This window comes from Drosophila tropicalis, unplaced genomic scaffold (genome assembly GCF_018151085.1).
Source record: "Drosophila tropicalis isolate 14030-0801.00 unplaced genomic scaffold, ASM1815108v1 contig_573, whole genome shotgun sequence".
NCBI lineage: Eukaryota > Metazoa > Arthropoda > Insecta > Diptera > Drosophilidae > Drosophila > Drosophila tropicalis.
The window spans coordinates 2,347,527-2,364,270 of record NW_027173049.1 but is presented as its reverse complement, the minus strand read 5'-3'; the positions used below and the strand labels follow the sequence as shown (position 1 = coordinate 2,364,270).

The window sequence follows — 16,744 nt, the reverse complement described above, 5'->3', positions numbered from 1 at the left end:
ATGAGCATAATGCTCGCTTTGTAGTGGAGTTGATAGCAGGACAAGATTTTCAAGCATTCACAAATCACACGCATACGTGACCTATCACAGAAGCTGTGGGGCTGGTCCATTTGCTTTGGACGACGTGACCAAAGATAAGCGAAGAGCGAACCGCCACTTGGCAACTCTCTTAAGACCCCAACTCACTTTGCTCACTCTCTCTTCACCGCTCCACCCCATCCTCACTTACAACCTCTTGCTCTCTTTCTCTCGCTCTCTCTGTCGTTGTGAGCTACATACATATGTAGTTGCTTGGCTGGTCTGGTCTTCGGTTTCTGTTTTTGTGTGCAATGTCTTTTTTGTTGTTTTTGGGCATGGCTGTGTACATAAGTGCAACAAGTCGCAGTCGCACTGCACAGCCAGAGTGGCTATAATTACCATGCAGTTTATTTTTAGCTGCACAGCAACAACAACAACTGCAGCTCAACCGACTAGACTGGCAAACGGCCAAAAGCAGCGATAACAGCAAAAAGCATAAAGTAAAACTAATAAATGAAGCCTGCTTTTTCATGCTGGCCATACCGGCTGAGTTATTGTTGATGGAGTGACGAACGGCAACAGCAATGACAGCAACAATAACAACTGCAACATAAACTGCATCAGCCTGTTGTTGGCTGAGTGGGCAGGGGAAAGGTGGAGCCTTACCTCTACCTTGCAGTTGTTTTTCTCCTGCAATGTTTTGGCTTATGCAATATTTGAGAGTTTAGCTGCGGATTTTTCATTTTGGGATCCACAAATTTGTATTGCCAATTTAATGTGAAACAGAAATACTATAATAAAATGGTAATTGAATTTACCTATTCAATAGTCATAACTAATTATATATTATATAAACGGACAAAATAACACTAAATAGTTGACCAACTCATTGAAAATGTTTTCCAACATTCAATAAATGGCAAATAGCGGTCATTTCGTTTAAACGTTTCCAAACTAACTAAAAGTTATTGTTTTCACCTATTATGGCTTAAAAACTTTGGTTACTCTACCAAACCATTTGGAACCAATGGAAACGAAAACTTAGAGAACTTTTGGGATCAATTCAAAATTTTTGGAGTACTTAAACTTCACTGAATAAATTCATTTTAAGACCCATTCTCCTTTAATTACTCGTAATATTTAATGTAAAATCTTGAAATAAAGCAAGAAATCGAGGAAGTTCTTTAACGGATACATATGTACATATGTAGGCAATGGTATACGGCACAATTCGGAAAGAAAAGTGCCCTAAGATCGTATTTGGGTATCGTATTTTTCGTATAAATCCGAAATACCTGGGGTTGTGTATTTTCTAACTTTGGAGAGATTTCAAAAAGATCCAAAAGTTCCAATTTTTAAATTTGATTGAAAACGCGTTATAGCGTGTAACTGTTAAAGTAAGGGAGATGCTACATTGGCGTAGGTAGTGTAAATTGACACATTAAGTCATAAGTAACTACATCTATTTAAATAAAAGTGTCTATATGTATGTATATACTTATCTTGGTCTTGACCAATCTAGACAATAATGAACATTGTTGTTGGAAAGCTTTTGTTTATAAAAAGGTAGATATATTAGTTATTAAACAAAATTTAGTTCTATTTCGAAAAAAATTTGTAAAAAGGCAATGCGCCACATTGCTCCGGTATTTTTGACAACGTCGGAACAGACTATAGCTTTTTAACGGTAAATCCCATCTAAATATATCAGTGACTAACAGTTACACAATGAATTAAACCTCATGTACATATGATTTCAGATAGTGGAATGTTGTAAATTGATTTAAATACAAGATTATTAAATAACAAAATTGGCAGATCCTGTGGAATTCTTGCCAACTCGTTAACCACAATTTGCAGGCCTTAAGCCGTCGGTTGGTGGGGGATATGAGTTGAGCTTTAACCCACTTTCTTGACCGCCTTCCTTCACCGACTCTTAACTTCTCTTGTCTTTATCTCCTGAGTTGTTGCCACCGTCCTTGAGCCAATACCAATTTGTTATTCTGGCAAGTCTGCTCATGCATTCATCAGACACACTCACACATATGCACACACATGGATGCAAGCATAGAAGGAGACAAGATATTTGTGTGCTCATCTCCCTTTTGGCATATGTTGTTTGAACTGTTTTCGATTTCTTACAAACGCCTCTTGCTGTAATTTTTCGCATTCTACTTCCCACATGCATTCGTTTACTTTTTTTTAGCTTTGTTTCGTTTTTACTCGTTTGAAAATTGGGTTACAGACCCACAGAAAATAACAACAAGCAAAAAAAAAAAACCCCTAAAAACAAGAAAGCAAAGCACGAAAAGTACGACAAAAAAAACTGACAGGGAAAAAAATGCAAAATCCGTTTGACGCCGTAAGCTCCATGAGTCAGGAGGAGGACTGTTGCACTGATTGGCGGGCTGGAGGTGTGTGGGTGAAAGACTTTGTCTTCTTCTGCCAAGCCCCGCACAGCGACCGACATGTCGATTTCTCATATTGCGGGGAAATTTAAGAGCGCTTTTCAAGGCATGGGAAAAGAGCGCGCAGAGCTTAGCTTGATGTTTTCGGCATGGCAATGGAGCCACAGCCACTCGTCGTCGTGATCGGCAAGAGAGATCGCGTCGTCGTTCTCTGGGACAGAAACGGAGGCATCGTGGTGGCTGCTTGGTTTGAATTGAAGCTCAGTACGAGTCGATCATTCGTCGTAGCAAGTCCAAGTCCAAGTCCCCGAAAGAACTACAGAATTCAAGACGTAGTCTTCTGCCTCGCCTCCGTCTCAGTCGTCGTGGTGGCGCAGCAAGAAAGAAGTACCAAAAGCAAAAAAAGGGTTCGCGAGTGTCGTTCAATTTGGCAAATGTAGTGTTTTATCCCGTTGCTGTGTGTGTGCGCGTGAGTGTATGAGCGTGTGTGCGAAAAACTGTGAACCGTTATTCATGCAAAAGTCCAACTGTTTCAGTGTTTCAGTGCTTTGAGAGTGTGTCGAAAGATAATAGAAAAGGGAGAAAAAAAACATCGACGAAAGCCTTTTTAATTTAAAACAAAACGAAAACGAAAGAAACCAAGTAACGGAAACATCGAAACGCGCCAAAGCAGCATGGCGGCAGTTCGTCCGCCACCCACCAACACTTCAAGTGCTCTCGCTCTACCATCATCGGCCATATGTCTCAACTGTGCGCAACAGCAGCGGCGCTGCCAGCGCCAACGCCATCCGATTTTGCAGATTTACTGCGCCTGGGCGCTGATCACTTTGCTGGCAGCCAGCGCCGCCATCGTCGTCCAGAGTGCCGCCGTTTCCTTTGGTTAGTTGCAATTGCTGGGAAAATGTTTAATTAACTGGTATTAAGCCACACTTTTCCCGATCTCCCACCCTCATCCATCCTCACCCATCTTCCTACATATGTTTGTATGTGGCTGTTGTTGCTGTTGGTGTATTGTGTGTAAATGTGTGAAGAAATTGGTAAAAGGAAGCAATCGAGTCTGGATTAATTACATATGTATTAGGCTGGCAAATTGCATGAATACACTGAAAGAAACGATTCATCTTTATTCCAACTATCGAATCAAAGCGTATTTCGCAGTCGTTGCCTTATATCTGATGTATGTACATACATATACATATATCAAAGGGGAATGGATGCGATATTTAGTTAGTGTCAACATTTCAATATACACACATACTTATGTACTTATATGCCTATGTGTGTGTATGTGAAATATGATCACATTAAATGGTGTGTCATATTCGTTACCCTATGTGATAGAAGAGTACATTAGCGTTCTTATAAAGTAAATATTTAGCTAGAGCAATGTGATATGTTGCTCTTCTGGTACTTCCCCCGGAATTACAAGTGGATCTACTTTGATTTCGGCAATTCATTCTATGATATCGTCTATTTCGAGTTCTTATGTGAAGTCTTTTGGTGTTCTTTATTTTATATAATGAACCACTGTCATTTCGATGTGTTTCTTATTTATTTATTAACTGTTTTGTTTTTGCTGGCAAACCGGTTGCTGGCCTGCTCGATTTGACCGCTGTTGCTGATGTTGTTGTTGTTGCTGCTGCTGTGCACATGGTTTTTGTGTTCTTCTGTTTTATTTTTTCTTTATTGTTTTAAAAAGCAAGTTTTGTATATATGTATCATTCAGTTGTTGCTGTAGTTGTTGTTGTATTGTGTTTTGACGGTAACCTCTAGCTGATAAGCCAAGAAATTTCGCGTTGGTTTCATTTTATTGTTAACTATATAAATGAATCACTTTTGGCTTTTTTTTGTTTTGGGTTTTGTTCTCTTTGCCTCACAACGAAACAATTAAAACACGTCGGGCGGAAAAGAAAATATTGTTTTCACAAAAAAAAAAAAAAAAAAGAAAAAGCAAAAACAGACCGACGAAAAAAAGAGACCGACCTCATTGTCATTGAAACACAGTTATGGCCTGGCCTGGTCGGCGTCTCTCTTGCCATAATGAAGAACAAAGGCGGCCCAGCCAGGAGAAATGGCAGTGAAATCGTCTAGTGCCAACAGTCGGGTTAAAGATTAGCATTAACCCTTCGTTGCCCAAATAGAAATCTAGACTCTAAAGTTTCGAAATTGTTACGCTTGGGTCGCACTCGCAATACTATAGTATTTGTATCTACATACACACATACACACATACACACACACATACATATATCTGCATCTGTATCTGTATCTAAATCTGATTCAAGTCACATGTCCCATGTTTCACTATTCAAATTTGGCAGAAAACAACAAGAATAGAATGAAACATGAAGCAATTTGCATATCTATACATATGTATGTACACATATGAACTTATGTATGTATAGATATAACATTTGAAAACCGGTTTATAACCCAGCCACGAGAAGAAGAAGAAGAAAAAAGAATAGAATCAACATATGTTGCGAATGGCTCCAAAAATTCAACCAACTTCCCTGGAGACGTGTAAGGTTCGATGTAGTGGCCAGGGGGGGGCCTGTCGATCAAGGGGGCGAATGATAAAAACCTGCTTGCCATGCAACTGAATGTCATCTGGGGTTCAATTAGGTTTAAAAACCCTCAATTAAAATGCAAATTGTTAGAGAACAAAAAATGGTTCAAGTTTTACTTTTGGCTTGCATTTTTTGGGTTGTGTGTTCTCTTTCTTGGCTAATTGCAAAATGGCTACTCACTTGATTTATGTACGAGGCCATTAGAGGAAGGTAGAGCGCAACGAGATGGCCAAGGGGGCCGGTGGAGAGAGGTGTGGTGAGGCGGGATAAGGCAAAAGTCATGTTCAACCGGCTAACCAACTGAGCAGCAACAGTTGCCGTTACACTGCAAATGTGTTGCACGCAACGGCAACATCCACGGCAGCAACAAGAACAAGAAATGCTTCTTGTTTATTGTACAATTTATTTATTTTGTACCTCTCTTTATCTTTCTCTCTCTCACATTCCCTCTCCGTCGGTTTTGTTTCCTTCTTCACATCTGTCCGGAGAGCAAACAGACAAACGACAAGCGACAAAGACAGAGTCAAGAGACGACAACATCAGCAGCAACAACAACAACAGCAACACATTCGCTTGACCTATTAGGAAAATTGGCCAACGGGAATTGTGGCATACAACCCGGGCACATAAACATACACATACATATACATACATACATTCGCATATAAAATATGTATATATGCATGTCAGTCGGTGGTTAACAGAGGAATGGGAGGGGGACACACTGAAGGCTACGAAGCCCACTGTATTCAGTGGGACAGACAAGCACTTAACCCCTTGCAGTTCTGACTTTGATAGTTGACCCATTTTTTCATTTTTGTCGCAGGAAAAACAAGTAAATGGAGCTCGAATTTTTCCAGAAACGAGCTGGGAATACACTTTTTCTTTACAATTGATATTTGATTAGAAAAGTTCTAACAGAACCTCACATCATGATTTACAATTAAACAAAGGGAAACCCAAGAGAATATTAGTTCATATAATTAACTCTTCACCCTATCTCTTGACCTTAGTTAGTGGGTATGTTTAGGTAATTAAGCATTATAACAGCATACTCTATATTGAGTATATTGTTGATCTTAATATCTTATTTGCTTATTTGAGAAATGTTAGGTCAGATCTAATAACTTCAAACGAAAATCATTTCAAAACACACAAAATATAATATAAATTCCATTAAAATGGATTCGAGGTCATTAAAAGTAAACAAAGCAAAGTGTAAAATAGAAGGACAAGTCTCTAGGATTGAAATCGCTTTACAAGTTGCTTACAGCTAAAACTAGTTGAGGATTACAGCAAAATAAAGGAAGAAAGGGGAACGAGACACTTTAAGCAAAAACATCAATTAAAAATAAACTGAATTAGTATATTATACATTGAATTGGGAATTTCTCAGAAATGTGTACCTAAATTGCACCTTAAAAATAGTTTAGTTAGTCTTTAAATAGATAAGCAAGATTAATGTGAGACAGAAGTTTGTTATTTCCACAAATGTTTTTCCTAATGTGTTTCATGTAAAATATTTTGGTAAAGGATGTTTTTCGTATCAAAGTCTGGTTCTTAAGATTATCAGTATTATCATTCGTAGCTCGACTTGGTCCCTAGATTGAGTCAGATGATGTTAAGACTATATTGAATCACATTGCCTATAGTCATTTGAAATTGTAAGAACTTACAAGTTCAGAATGCAAATTTCTGATATCTTTCTCCTAGTTAAATATAGATATGTACATATATTTATACTGAAGTGCTTGTAGAATTTTTCCATCCGCCCTCCGCCCCTTTGGGGGCCAGCTCGATATGCAACCTGGTAGGCATTTTGCAAAGTGTATAAAAAGCGAGTGGCGGGGCACTTGTCGACTTGTTTTTGTTGCTGGTTGTGCGTTGAGTGGCGTTTGCCTGTGGCTCCATTGTGTGTGTGTGTCTCTCTCTGTGTGTGTGTGTTGTGTAATTTTTAACAACAACTTTTTCGAGTGTCTCTCCCAACTTTCCCCCTTCCCGTTCTTTCTCTTTCTTTCAGTTGTATGAGTGGTGTGTGTGATTTTTTTCTTTTTATACCCTTGCAGAGGGTATTATAAAATTGGTCAGATGTTTGTAACGCACAGAAGGAGACGTTTCCGACCCCATAAAGTATATATATTCTTGATCAGCATGAGAAGCTAAGTCGATATAGCCATGTCCGTCTGTCCGTCTGTCCGTCTGTCCGTCTGTCCGTCTGTCCGTCTGTCCGTCTGTCCGTCTGTCCGTCGGTGCGTACGCGTTTTACTCAGCCATCTTAAGAGCTATCGGGATGAAATTTTTTTTGGGAGCTTTTTTTTACCCGGGTGAGATAAAGTATGAAAATCTTTGGGATCGGACTACTATATCATATAGCTCTGGAACAAAAATTTTTGCAAAAATTGGAGTATCCCCATGAAATTCACCAATATAATAGAATTTGATATAAAATCTCAGATCCCAAAATTTGACCCTGATCGGATAAATAGAACACAAGTTACAGTCTATATAAATCGGTTCAATCGCTGCCGGCAGCTCTGCTTGCTGCCTACTACGTCATCATCAAATCAACAGAGCACATGCATACACACACAGACGCAACGCTACATAAACTGTATGTGTATGCGTGCGTTGCTTTGCTTAGGGAATGAGGGAAGAAGAAGAACAAATTGTACATAGTATGAAGAGTAAAATTGTTTTGTTTGTATATTAATGAATTGAGTTGCAGAAAAGAAATTTTGAACATGTGAAATTATTATTGTCAAGGACTGCAAGGGTATATAAACTTCGGCATAGCCGAATTTAACTTCTTTGATATTTATTTTTGGTTCTGTGGGCAGTCGGGCGTAATTATGACGAGCAGCATCCAACAGCAGCATGCAACATGCGTCCGCATCATGTGGCAGCCACAGAATTTATTATGCCCAACCGCCACTTGAAACGATGCTTGACAATCTCTCTCCATCATTCTCTCTCCCTCTCTCTCTCTCTGTTCCCTGTGTCCTCCATCTCGTTGCGAGAGTGAAGCGAGTTGCAGTTTTGCTCTTGGCCAAGTTGGCTTTTTGTTTGTCTAAATCTAATCTAAATCTAAACAGCTACTGGAAACTGGCCCACTTGAATCTGTCGGCATTGACTAACATCTACGCATTTAAATAGGCCCTTTTTTGTTGTTTTTTCAATTTAAAGATTCAAGTGGCTGGTCTAGCTGATGCTTGACCTACACACACACACACACACACACTCTAACACATACTTACACAAACACTTACATAGATACTTACCGTCTATTGGCAGCAGATACTGTCGAACAATTTTCTGAAAATTGTTTACTTGTTTATGCTGTGAGGTTTATCTGTGTAATCAAGTTTGTTTGCTGTAAGTCGGTATATACATATATCTATCATGCATATAAGATATACATACATATGTCTGTTCGCCTGCCTGACCTTACCCAAGTGGTAGCTTGAAAATTGTTTTTGGTTTGTTTGACCAACCGAATACGAAGTTCAAACGAAATGGCTCACACACACACTTGTCTAGTAAAATAAATATGCAGACAATTTTAGTATACACACGAGTTTAACTTTCCCCAAAAACAAAGTATGAAAATGAATGAATGTTCTGCTCTGAAAAACTAAGACAAATTATTAACGGCTTATTGGAGTGAAATTTTGTTAAGGTCGGACCCTTTCTTCTTTTGGCTGTTCCTAGGTTCCTCCACACATCTCCCTCAAACAAAACCATATTAACCTTAATGCCTCAGTGCAACTTACTAAACAAAGCTCCACACACACACACCTCAGCAATTTAACTTGTTATACACGCAGACATGGCCGAGTGTGTGTGTGCTTTTAACCCAATTAGCTGGGGAGTTCAGTGGCATAAGCTGGCGCTTTATGGCCTGTCTATCGTATCTGTCAGCCCCGGTCTCCACATCAGAAAACCAAAAAAATAACAACAATAATAAAAACAGTTAAAACTGATTATTTTGTAGTGCTAATGGCTAATGGAGTCTCCAATGATTATCTCTAATTTCAGGTTACGACCAATAGATCATATTTATTTCCACAAATAGTGACAGTTCTGGGCTAATACAACTCCCAGACTCTATAACTAACTGGTTGCTACATAAATGCTAATGGGTTAATGGGTTCAAAAACAAAACTCAACAGCTTTTTATTGCTTAACAATGAAAAGCGAAAAAAACAAATCCATAGAGTAGACAAAGACAAAGAAAATATTCACTTTGTCAAAGAAAATGAGAGATTTGCAGGTAATAAAGTTTTAGGCGACTAGTCCTAGCTACTATGTGTGTGACTATGTGACACTTTCAAAATTTTTATTTCGATTTATGGCACTTTTGAAGTTTTATGGAGTTTTTTGGGATGATATCATATTTTAAAGTTGTTAATTTCCCTTCCCTTATTTAGGGGAGAAAACTTTTTTCTTTTGACATCTGCCTAATTTCAAATTACTTTGCTTGAATACGTGCGTGATACGTGACCTATTTTAAAACACATTTGTATTTTGAAAATAGTTAAAACTTTTAGCTCTTGATTATTTCCATTGTTGGCGCAAAATTTGAATTTTGGCTAGCCTTAGTTTTCTAGAAAATCAAAAAACAAAACGAAGTAATTTGCACGATGCAAATAAAGAACTTCTAGGAGAATCGCCCATATATCCAATGTTATATGGAAAACAACCGACTTCATATAAGGTTCTAAAATTCGCGAAAATTGCATTCCTTTAAAGGCTTAAAAAGTCGTAGTGATTTTCCTATAGTTCCTAGGGTGAGATGAGATAAAATTGTACAAAACCGTTGATAAGATGGTAAAAGTTCGGTCTCTTGAGGTCTCTTCAAATCAATTTTTGTTGTTTGTCAGTGTTTTCACTGTAGTTTGTTACAACTTTCCGACCTGTAAGTTCAACTGGAATGACATTGAGTGATATGGCAAATTATCGTTATCAGTATGCCCAATTTATGTTTCACATATCTCATAACTTATGTTTATGCCTAAAAATGTGCACTTACCATTTGCGGTTTATCTCGATCTCTAATAGACATCGAGTTGGTAATGCGAATGATTGCCAATTATGGTTATTAAGATGATAATCAGTTAACCGAAATTAATGATACAAATAAGTGGGTGAATATGAATTGTATGTGGTTGAATGCAGTTTTCAGGACCGCCCGGCCCACTTCACCTCACCTCACCTCATCTTATCTTAGTTGGGTCGTAAATGATTATAGTGCAGCACGTGTGTCAGCGTCGGCGTCGGCGTCGGCGTCAGCTATAGCCACTTGTCTATTAATGTCAAGTTCGAAATGTGAATTAGCTGGGCTAAAAAACACAACAACAACAACTACTACCACAACAATAATAATAAAATGCAAATTGTGTGTTTTTCGCTCGGGCAAACGAATGAAGTGAATTTCATTTTTAATAGTCCAAAATGTGGCAATTGCAAAATACGTTTGTATGTGTGAGCGAGGGCGGCTGCAGCAACAACAATAATAAAATGTTGCAATAATAGTTATAATAATGTAGATATACATATGTATATCGATATACATATATGTGTGGTCTGTGTGTGCGTGTGTGTGTGTGGGTGTTCGTGGTGCTGGCTGTGGCAGTCAGTGACCCAGAATATAGTATAATAATAATGCAAAAGTAGTTTTCCTACACCACACTCGAGAAAAGGCAAACAATATCTGGCTATGCCTCCGTCGCTCTCCCCCCTCCTTGCCAACGAGTTCGCTGTGTTAGTGTGTGTTTATTAATTGACGCAATTCTGTATGTGTGTGCGTGCATCTTTAACCTCTGAGCCACAGAGTTCAAATGCGAGTGCAAAATAATTGAAGAGAGGAGGAGACTGGGCAACTGGGCAACTGATCACTAGCCATACACTACCCTCACCACCCATCCAACACCATCTAGAGATACATCTACACTCGAAAAAAATGTTCAGTTATTTGTTATAACCTTTTAGTGCTTAATTCTAGCCAAAATTACAGAGATTCCTGTTAGCCCTTTGAGAATTGAATTGAATCTTCTTTGCCTTCACGACTTATTGACTCTATGACTAGTTGATAGTCAGTCAATTAATGTTGTTTTTCTCTCAATGTAGATATTTGTTTGGGAATAGGTATTGCGGATGCCTTTTGGCTTTCCCCTGCGTTTCAATTCAATTATATTCACAAATACAACTAATTTAATTGTGTTTTAGTTTTGCGAACGTGAAATTGTCCATGTCTATGTGTGTCTGCCAGTCAGTCATTCCAGTGAGCCCGTGTGTCCATCTGGTCATTCGTGCGATAAGAGTCGTCATCATTTCACCAATTCACACAAAAAACTATTTTTAGTTGCCATCAGTTATTTATTGATTGTCGCTGCATGCTTTCGATATCTGTCAAGCCCAAAACCCAAACCCAAACACAAGCTCTGGTATCTATGTATATACATACATATATGTGATGGAAATTAACAGATGATTGTAAATTTGGTTCCAAGGCGAGACTCGAGATGTGTGTCTGTTATGCGGTTGCTCCACTTACCACCTACCAATCCGAAAAACTCACTGTCAATTCATTTATTCGGTTTTCTACCATTTCCAGGTGATCTGCTGTCACATCCCACATTCAAGCCATTGTGCAGTGCCCAGCCAGAACACTTCATTGAGAGCGAGGGCAAAGAGTCTAGTCTCATTATAGAACTGAAGCCGGGCGGCTTTGGGGCCCAGCATTCCACCTGTACACGCATACTGAGTGCTCCACCCAACTACGGTTTCATAGTGCGCCTCATCCTGCCCAAACTGCGTCACAACCAGCAACCCAATGACGACAATATTGGAAGCATCGGCACCATACCCGGCCCTGGCAGCTCCCAATCAGCAAACATCATGCCGGCTACTGGCAGTCTAACAAAATCACGTCAGTTGCCAGGCAGCTTGACGGAAATGTCGGCACTGATGGATCGACTCAATAGCTCAGGAACTGTATCGGCCCCGTCGGCCGCTCTGGTGGGACGCACCTGTCCATTGAATATTGTAAGTTGACAAACCCACAATAAGTAACATCTATGAACTGGCATTTGCGCAAATCTACAGCAAGGTTAAGCGACCTTTGGTACACTGGACTTGGAGTGTAATTAGTGCGAAGTTGCCATTTTCTGCACCTTCCGTTCTTTTTTGAGCTCAACCATCGCATTAAAGTGTGAGAATTCAAGTGCTTCGTGGTGGGTCGGGGAGAGATCAAGCATTGAACTCTTTGAATGAATTAGAGCTCCCACACAATGGCTAACTTGGGTGGGTACTTCTAACTGAAGGGGGAACTAAGTGCCTAAGTAAACCCCATCATTGATGGGAAATAAGAAATAATAGCATTGAGATTGATGTAGAATGATTAAAACCTAAGGAAAACATGAAATTTCAATTTCATTTGGTTTTGCAATTTTCATTATTTCATTGCCAAATTACTTGATAATTGTGAAATAATTGGGTTTCTCTATGACATATTGAATATATACAAGTATCTTGACATTGTTTTCTAGTTATTAATATACTAGTACGAGTATGTGTGTTATTTTTTTGTGGTGGGACAATTCGACGATTGAAATTGGCTCCAATTACATGGAACTCAACAAGTGAAGCGCAGGTCTTGGCCCCCAAAAACATGTTGTTCCCCAATAATCTGGACATTGATTACGTTCGAGTAGGGCAGGACAAAGTCATAGACAAGTCCAATTACACAGCGAGATATAACGATTTAACCCAAAGCTAAAAAGGTGAATTTAAAAAGATTAATATGATCAAGAGGCTTTCCAATCAAATAGTCATATATTAATATTAAGAAGGAACATCAGTTTTAAACCTATGGATTTACAGACCCCAATGGATGTAAGTCTCTAAAGATGCACCCTTCCATTAATATTACTTTATTTGTGAGTATTCTGTTGATTTTGATGGAGTTGACATTGAAAAAGTTGAAAATGTTTCACTTTCTGTTAAAAAGCCACATGTCAGCACTTAGTATGATAGAATGGGCACGTTAGAGTCAGCCCAAGAGTAGTCAATTCCGTCAATGCCCCTCAACGCCCTACCCCCCACATATTCCACCACGCGACTTCGAGCCCTATTTGCATAAGCGCGCCGATTGAAACCATTTTTGGCGCTTCGATGAGACGCATTTTAGGGGGCTGACGATGATATATGATGGGGTTGAGGTTCGTTTTGGTATACCCTCACAATAACAGGTATCGAAACCAAAATGCCTAAAAAAATGCAAAATTTTGATCTATCTACAGATAAAGAGATAAAGAGTTGAATTTCGTTGTAAACTTTTAAATACTGCAACTATAGAACAGTGTTGAACAGTTTCATATAAGTTGTGTAGATACGCTATTCCAGGGTAAACCACATTCGCGTATTGTCAATGTTAGGCCCGGCCCTCTCAATTTGAAGCTTCTCTTTGTATTTGAAACACGTTTGTCTCATTTGGCCAGGAAAACGAAACCCGCAACACAACGCAACACTTTCAGTTGCGTTGCCATTTAAACATTCGAGTAAACGGGCGAGCGAAGCGACTGTCAGCCATAAAAAACTATGCTATGTCAACTGTGAGAACGGCCGTTTGATGGGTACATACACAGACCCACACTAGGTAGAACCCAGGGGGGATTGGCTGGGTGATGGGTAGCCATTTGCATGCCAGTTGAGTTGTAAGCAGTCTTTTTTGTTCTCCAGGCATCTCAATGTGCCTGAGGATTGGGATGGGAACGATGATGCGGTTCATTATTGCGGCCTTTGTTCCTAATGAGTTGGACTAGAGACCATTATGAAATGCAGTTAGAAGTACTCTTTAAGCCTGGCTAAAGCAGATATCAGCTGCTGATCAGGCTTGTTGTGTATTCACTGCTTTAATTATTGTTGTTTTTCGTTTTCGGTTTCGTTGTTATTGTTTTTGTTGATGGTAGACACACCTTTTTATAAATTGTTTACTCTTAATTGCGCTTTCAGTTAATGAACTCGAGCCTGGTTTTCATTGTGTCTGTCTCTGTTTCTCTTCTAAATACAATAAAATATGTACATATGGTTTACCATTGTGTGATAGCCAAAGCAATTTAATGGATCTAACAATAAGTATATGTTTTTCGTATTTTTCCAGCGTAAATATTTAAATTTATCTCATCTTGCTATTTGTTTGCCTGGTTAAACGTTTTCACAGTTTTTGGCTTTGATCGTTCGTCGTGTTTTTATTTTTATCACGATCTTTGAGATTTCTTAAGTTAACTTTGGATAATTTTCGAATCTAGCTATTAATGTATAAACAAATTCCATTTCTCGCCTGACTGTAGTTCAGCTCTTTGGATCCCCATACAGCCCAATGGCGTGTGGACCCCTGCCAACTGGAGGACACAGCATCGGAAATGGAGGATCCAGTGAGGTTGTTCCACGGCCGTGTAAGAATCGTGTGGGAGCATGGTCAGAATGCCTTGAAGTCGAAGCTGATGATCACAGTGTTGGGCAAGGGGGAGCAGTGCAAGGATAAGTCAAAGCATCAATGCCTAAAGATTGGGTAAGTGACTGCGAGTGAAAATCAAGCTCTAATTTGCATTCTGTAATCTTTGTTTTCTCTCTTGTATTTGGCCATCTCAGAGACGAGCCCATTTTATGCATTTCTAAGGAACTGGCCTGTGATGGCATCCGTCATTGTCCGTACAGTAATGAATACGACAGTGACGAGGACTACGAACTGTGCTTTAAACAGCGTCGTCCTGGTGCCGGCACCTTGCCCTCGGCTCTGGAGTCAGATCTGTTTGAGCAATTCGCCTTGGAAGTGTTCCGCAATCTGTTCGCCTACGATGCGCCTACAGGGCCCGAAGATGGGCCTCGAAATGCCACTGCTTCAGGGAATGGAACGACAGGAACGACAGCAATGACGTCAACTACCACTCTGCGTAAGGTGTATACCAAAGATATGAAGAAGCCTGCCGCAGGAGAGGGCTCCCCCAACTCGATTGGCGAGAACTCTGAAGGGGATGGCGAAGCCGTCTCGACCAAGCAGGATAATGGAACTGCCGAAACAACGGGAACTGGCATGGGTAGCAGCGGCAGTGGCTTCACACGGCGAAATAACACACGAAATGGCATCCACTCGGATCTGTCGAAATATGGACCATGGGGCTATCTCATGCTCGGCATGCTCCTCTGCGGCGGGGCCCTACTCATTTGCGGCCTCTGGGGTACGTTTAATTGCTCAGTTTTTTAGTTACAAGTAAGACATAGACATTTGTCCTGTATTGATGTGAGTTTTATTGTTCTTTGTTTCCCGCGCATGTCCACCCACAACTTTCTGTTACTTCCTCTTACTATGTCTATGTCTAACTTTTCCTACACTTTCCTGCATTAACTTTCTGTACACACACACACCACACGCACACACACACACTTATTCAGTTGTCTGTTGTCGCCTGAGCTCTCACATTGAAACCATACGTTCCCTTGCAGCCTCAGCATCCCAGCATGCTGTTAACAACGAGCGGGAGGCGGCGCTGGCCGCTGCCAATGGCGGAGCAGGTGGCCTGGATCATCAGTTGAATGTGGCTTCGCCGCCCAACTATGAGGAATTGGATCCACCTCCAGCCTACTCAGTTCTGTTCCCCAATCAGAAGGCTGCCAGCAGCAACACTTTGAATTTGGATGGAGCTGCCGCCAGTTCCAGTAACAATGCCAGCTCCACGCCATCAGCAGCAGCAGCAGTAACCCCAACCACAACCCCATCAGCGACTCTAGCAGCAGTAGCAACATCTGAAACCCGACCAGACCTTAGCTCATAAAGCCTGACAAATGGGTGGCCATGTGATCCATGCGATGGCACCTCCCTGGCAATTGTGTAATAGTTTAGGTTCCATTTTAACTTTGACTGACTCTGATGCAATTAGTTTAACAAATCAATTTAGTGATAGCTTTAAGTACTACCTACAAACATTACATTATCTATTAGATGTGCATGAACAAACGAAGTTGTGTGCAGGAAAGGCGAGAACAGGGAAGATCCTCCTGTGTTCTCTTGCTCCATGACAAGTCCAATGAATCCCCTCCTTCGATAATTGTATAAAAAAAAGGAATCCGATGATGGCGTCGCTTAATAATTTTTGTATTTTCGTTAATTTAAAATTTAATGTGATATAAATGTAAAACTTAATAAAACAAAAAAACAAATCAATCCCAAATCTGTTGCCTACTTTTAGGAGGACCCTCAACCCAGTAGATAAGAAAATTCTTCCTTTTTTTTTTACATCGAATTTAACATTTCATTTTTATTTCAGGTAAATTAACGGGAGGTCGCTGTTAAGGGCTGAACAGTGTGGGGGGTGGGGGGAAGGGTCGTTTAGGCTGTTGGAGGGGGTGGTGGTTAGGGGATTTCATTTACATTTAAATTGCATGTAGTGCTAAAATGAGTTGAACTTCTGTTTGTTTTCTTTCGTTTCATTTCTCTCTATATGTATACATTGCACTTGATATATTTGTTTTATGTTAGTTTGTTGCCTGTTTTCTCTAGTTTTTTAGCATTATGTTGTTTTGTTTTCTGTTTTCGTTTTTTCTTCTATTTTATTCGGCTAGAATCGCTCGATGCAATGTGTGTGGGGGTGTTGGGTTGGTTTTGTGTATGGATTTCATTCGGTTTTTTTTTTTTGCTTAGTTTTAATTTCCGTGCTGGATGTCTCTTAATCCTCTAGAAGCAATAACTTT

At 39.9% G+C, this 16,744-nt stretch overlaps 1 protein-coding gene across 1 annotated transcript; it reads left to right on the top strand.

Annotated features, from left to right (window-relative positions):
• Positions 1-2,686: 2,686 nt before the first annotated feature.
• Positions 2,687-16,217, top strand: LOC137575366 (uncharacterized). Its single transcript, XM_068287915.1, has 5 exons — positions 2,687-3,305; positions 11,610-12,040; positions 14,347-14,567; positions 14,648-15,234; positions 15,500-16,217. The coding sequence occupies exons 1-5, from the start codon at positions 3,101-3,103 to the stop codon at positions 15,826-15,828; spliced, it is 1,773 nt and encodes a 590-aa protein (XP_068144016.1). The 5' UTR covers positions 2,687-3,100; the 3' UTR covers positions 15,829-16,217.
• Positions 16,218-16,744: the final 527 nt, after the last annotated feature.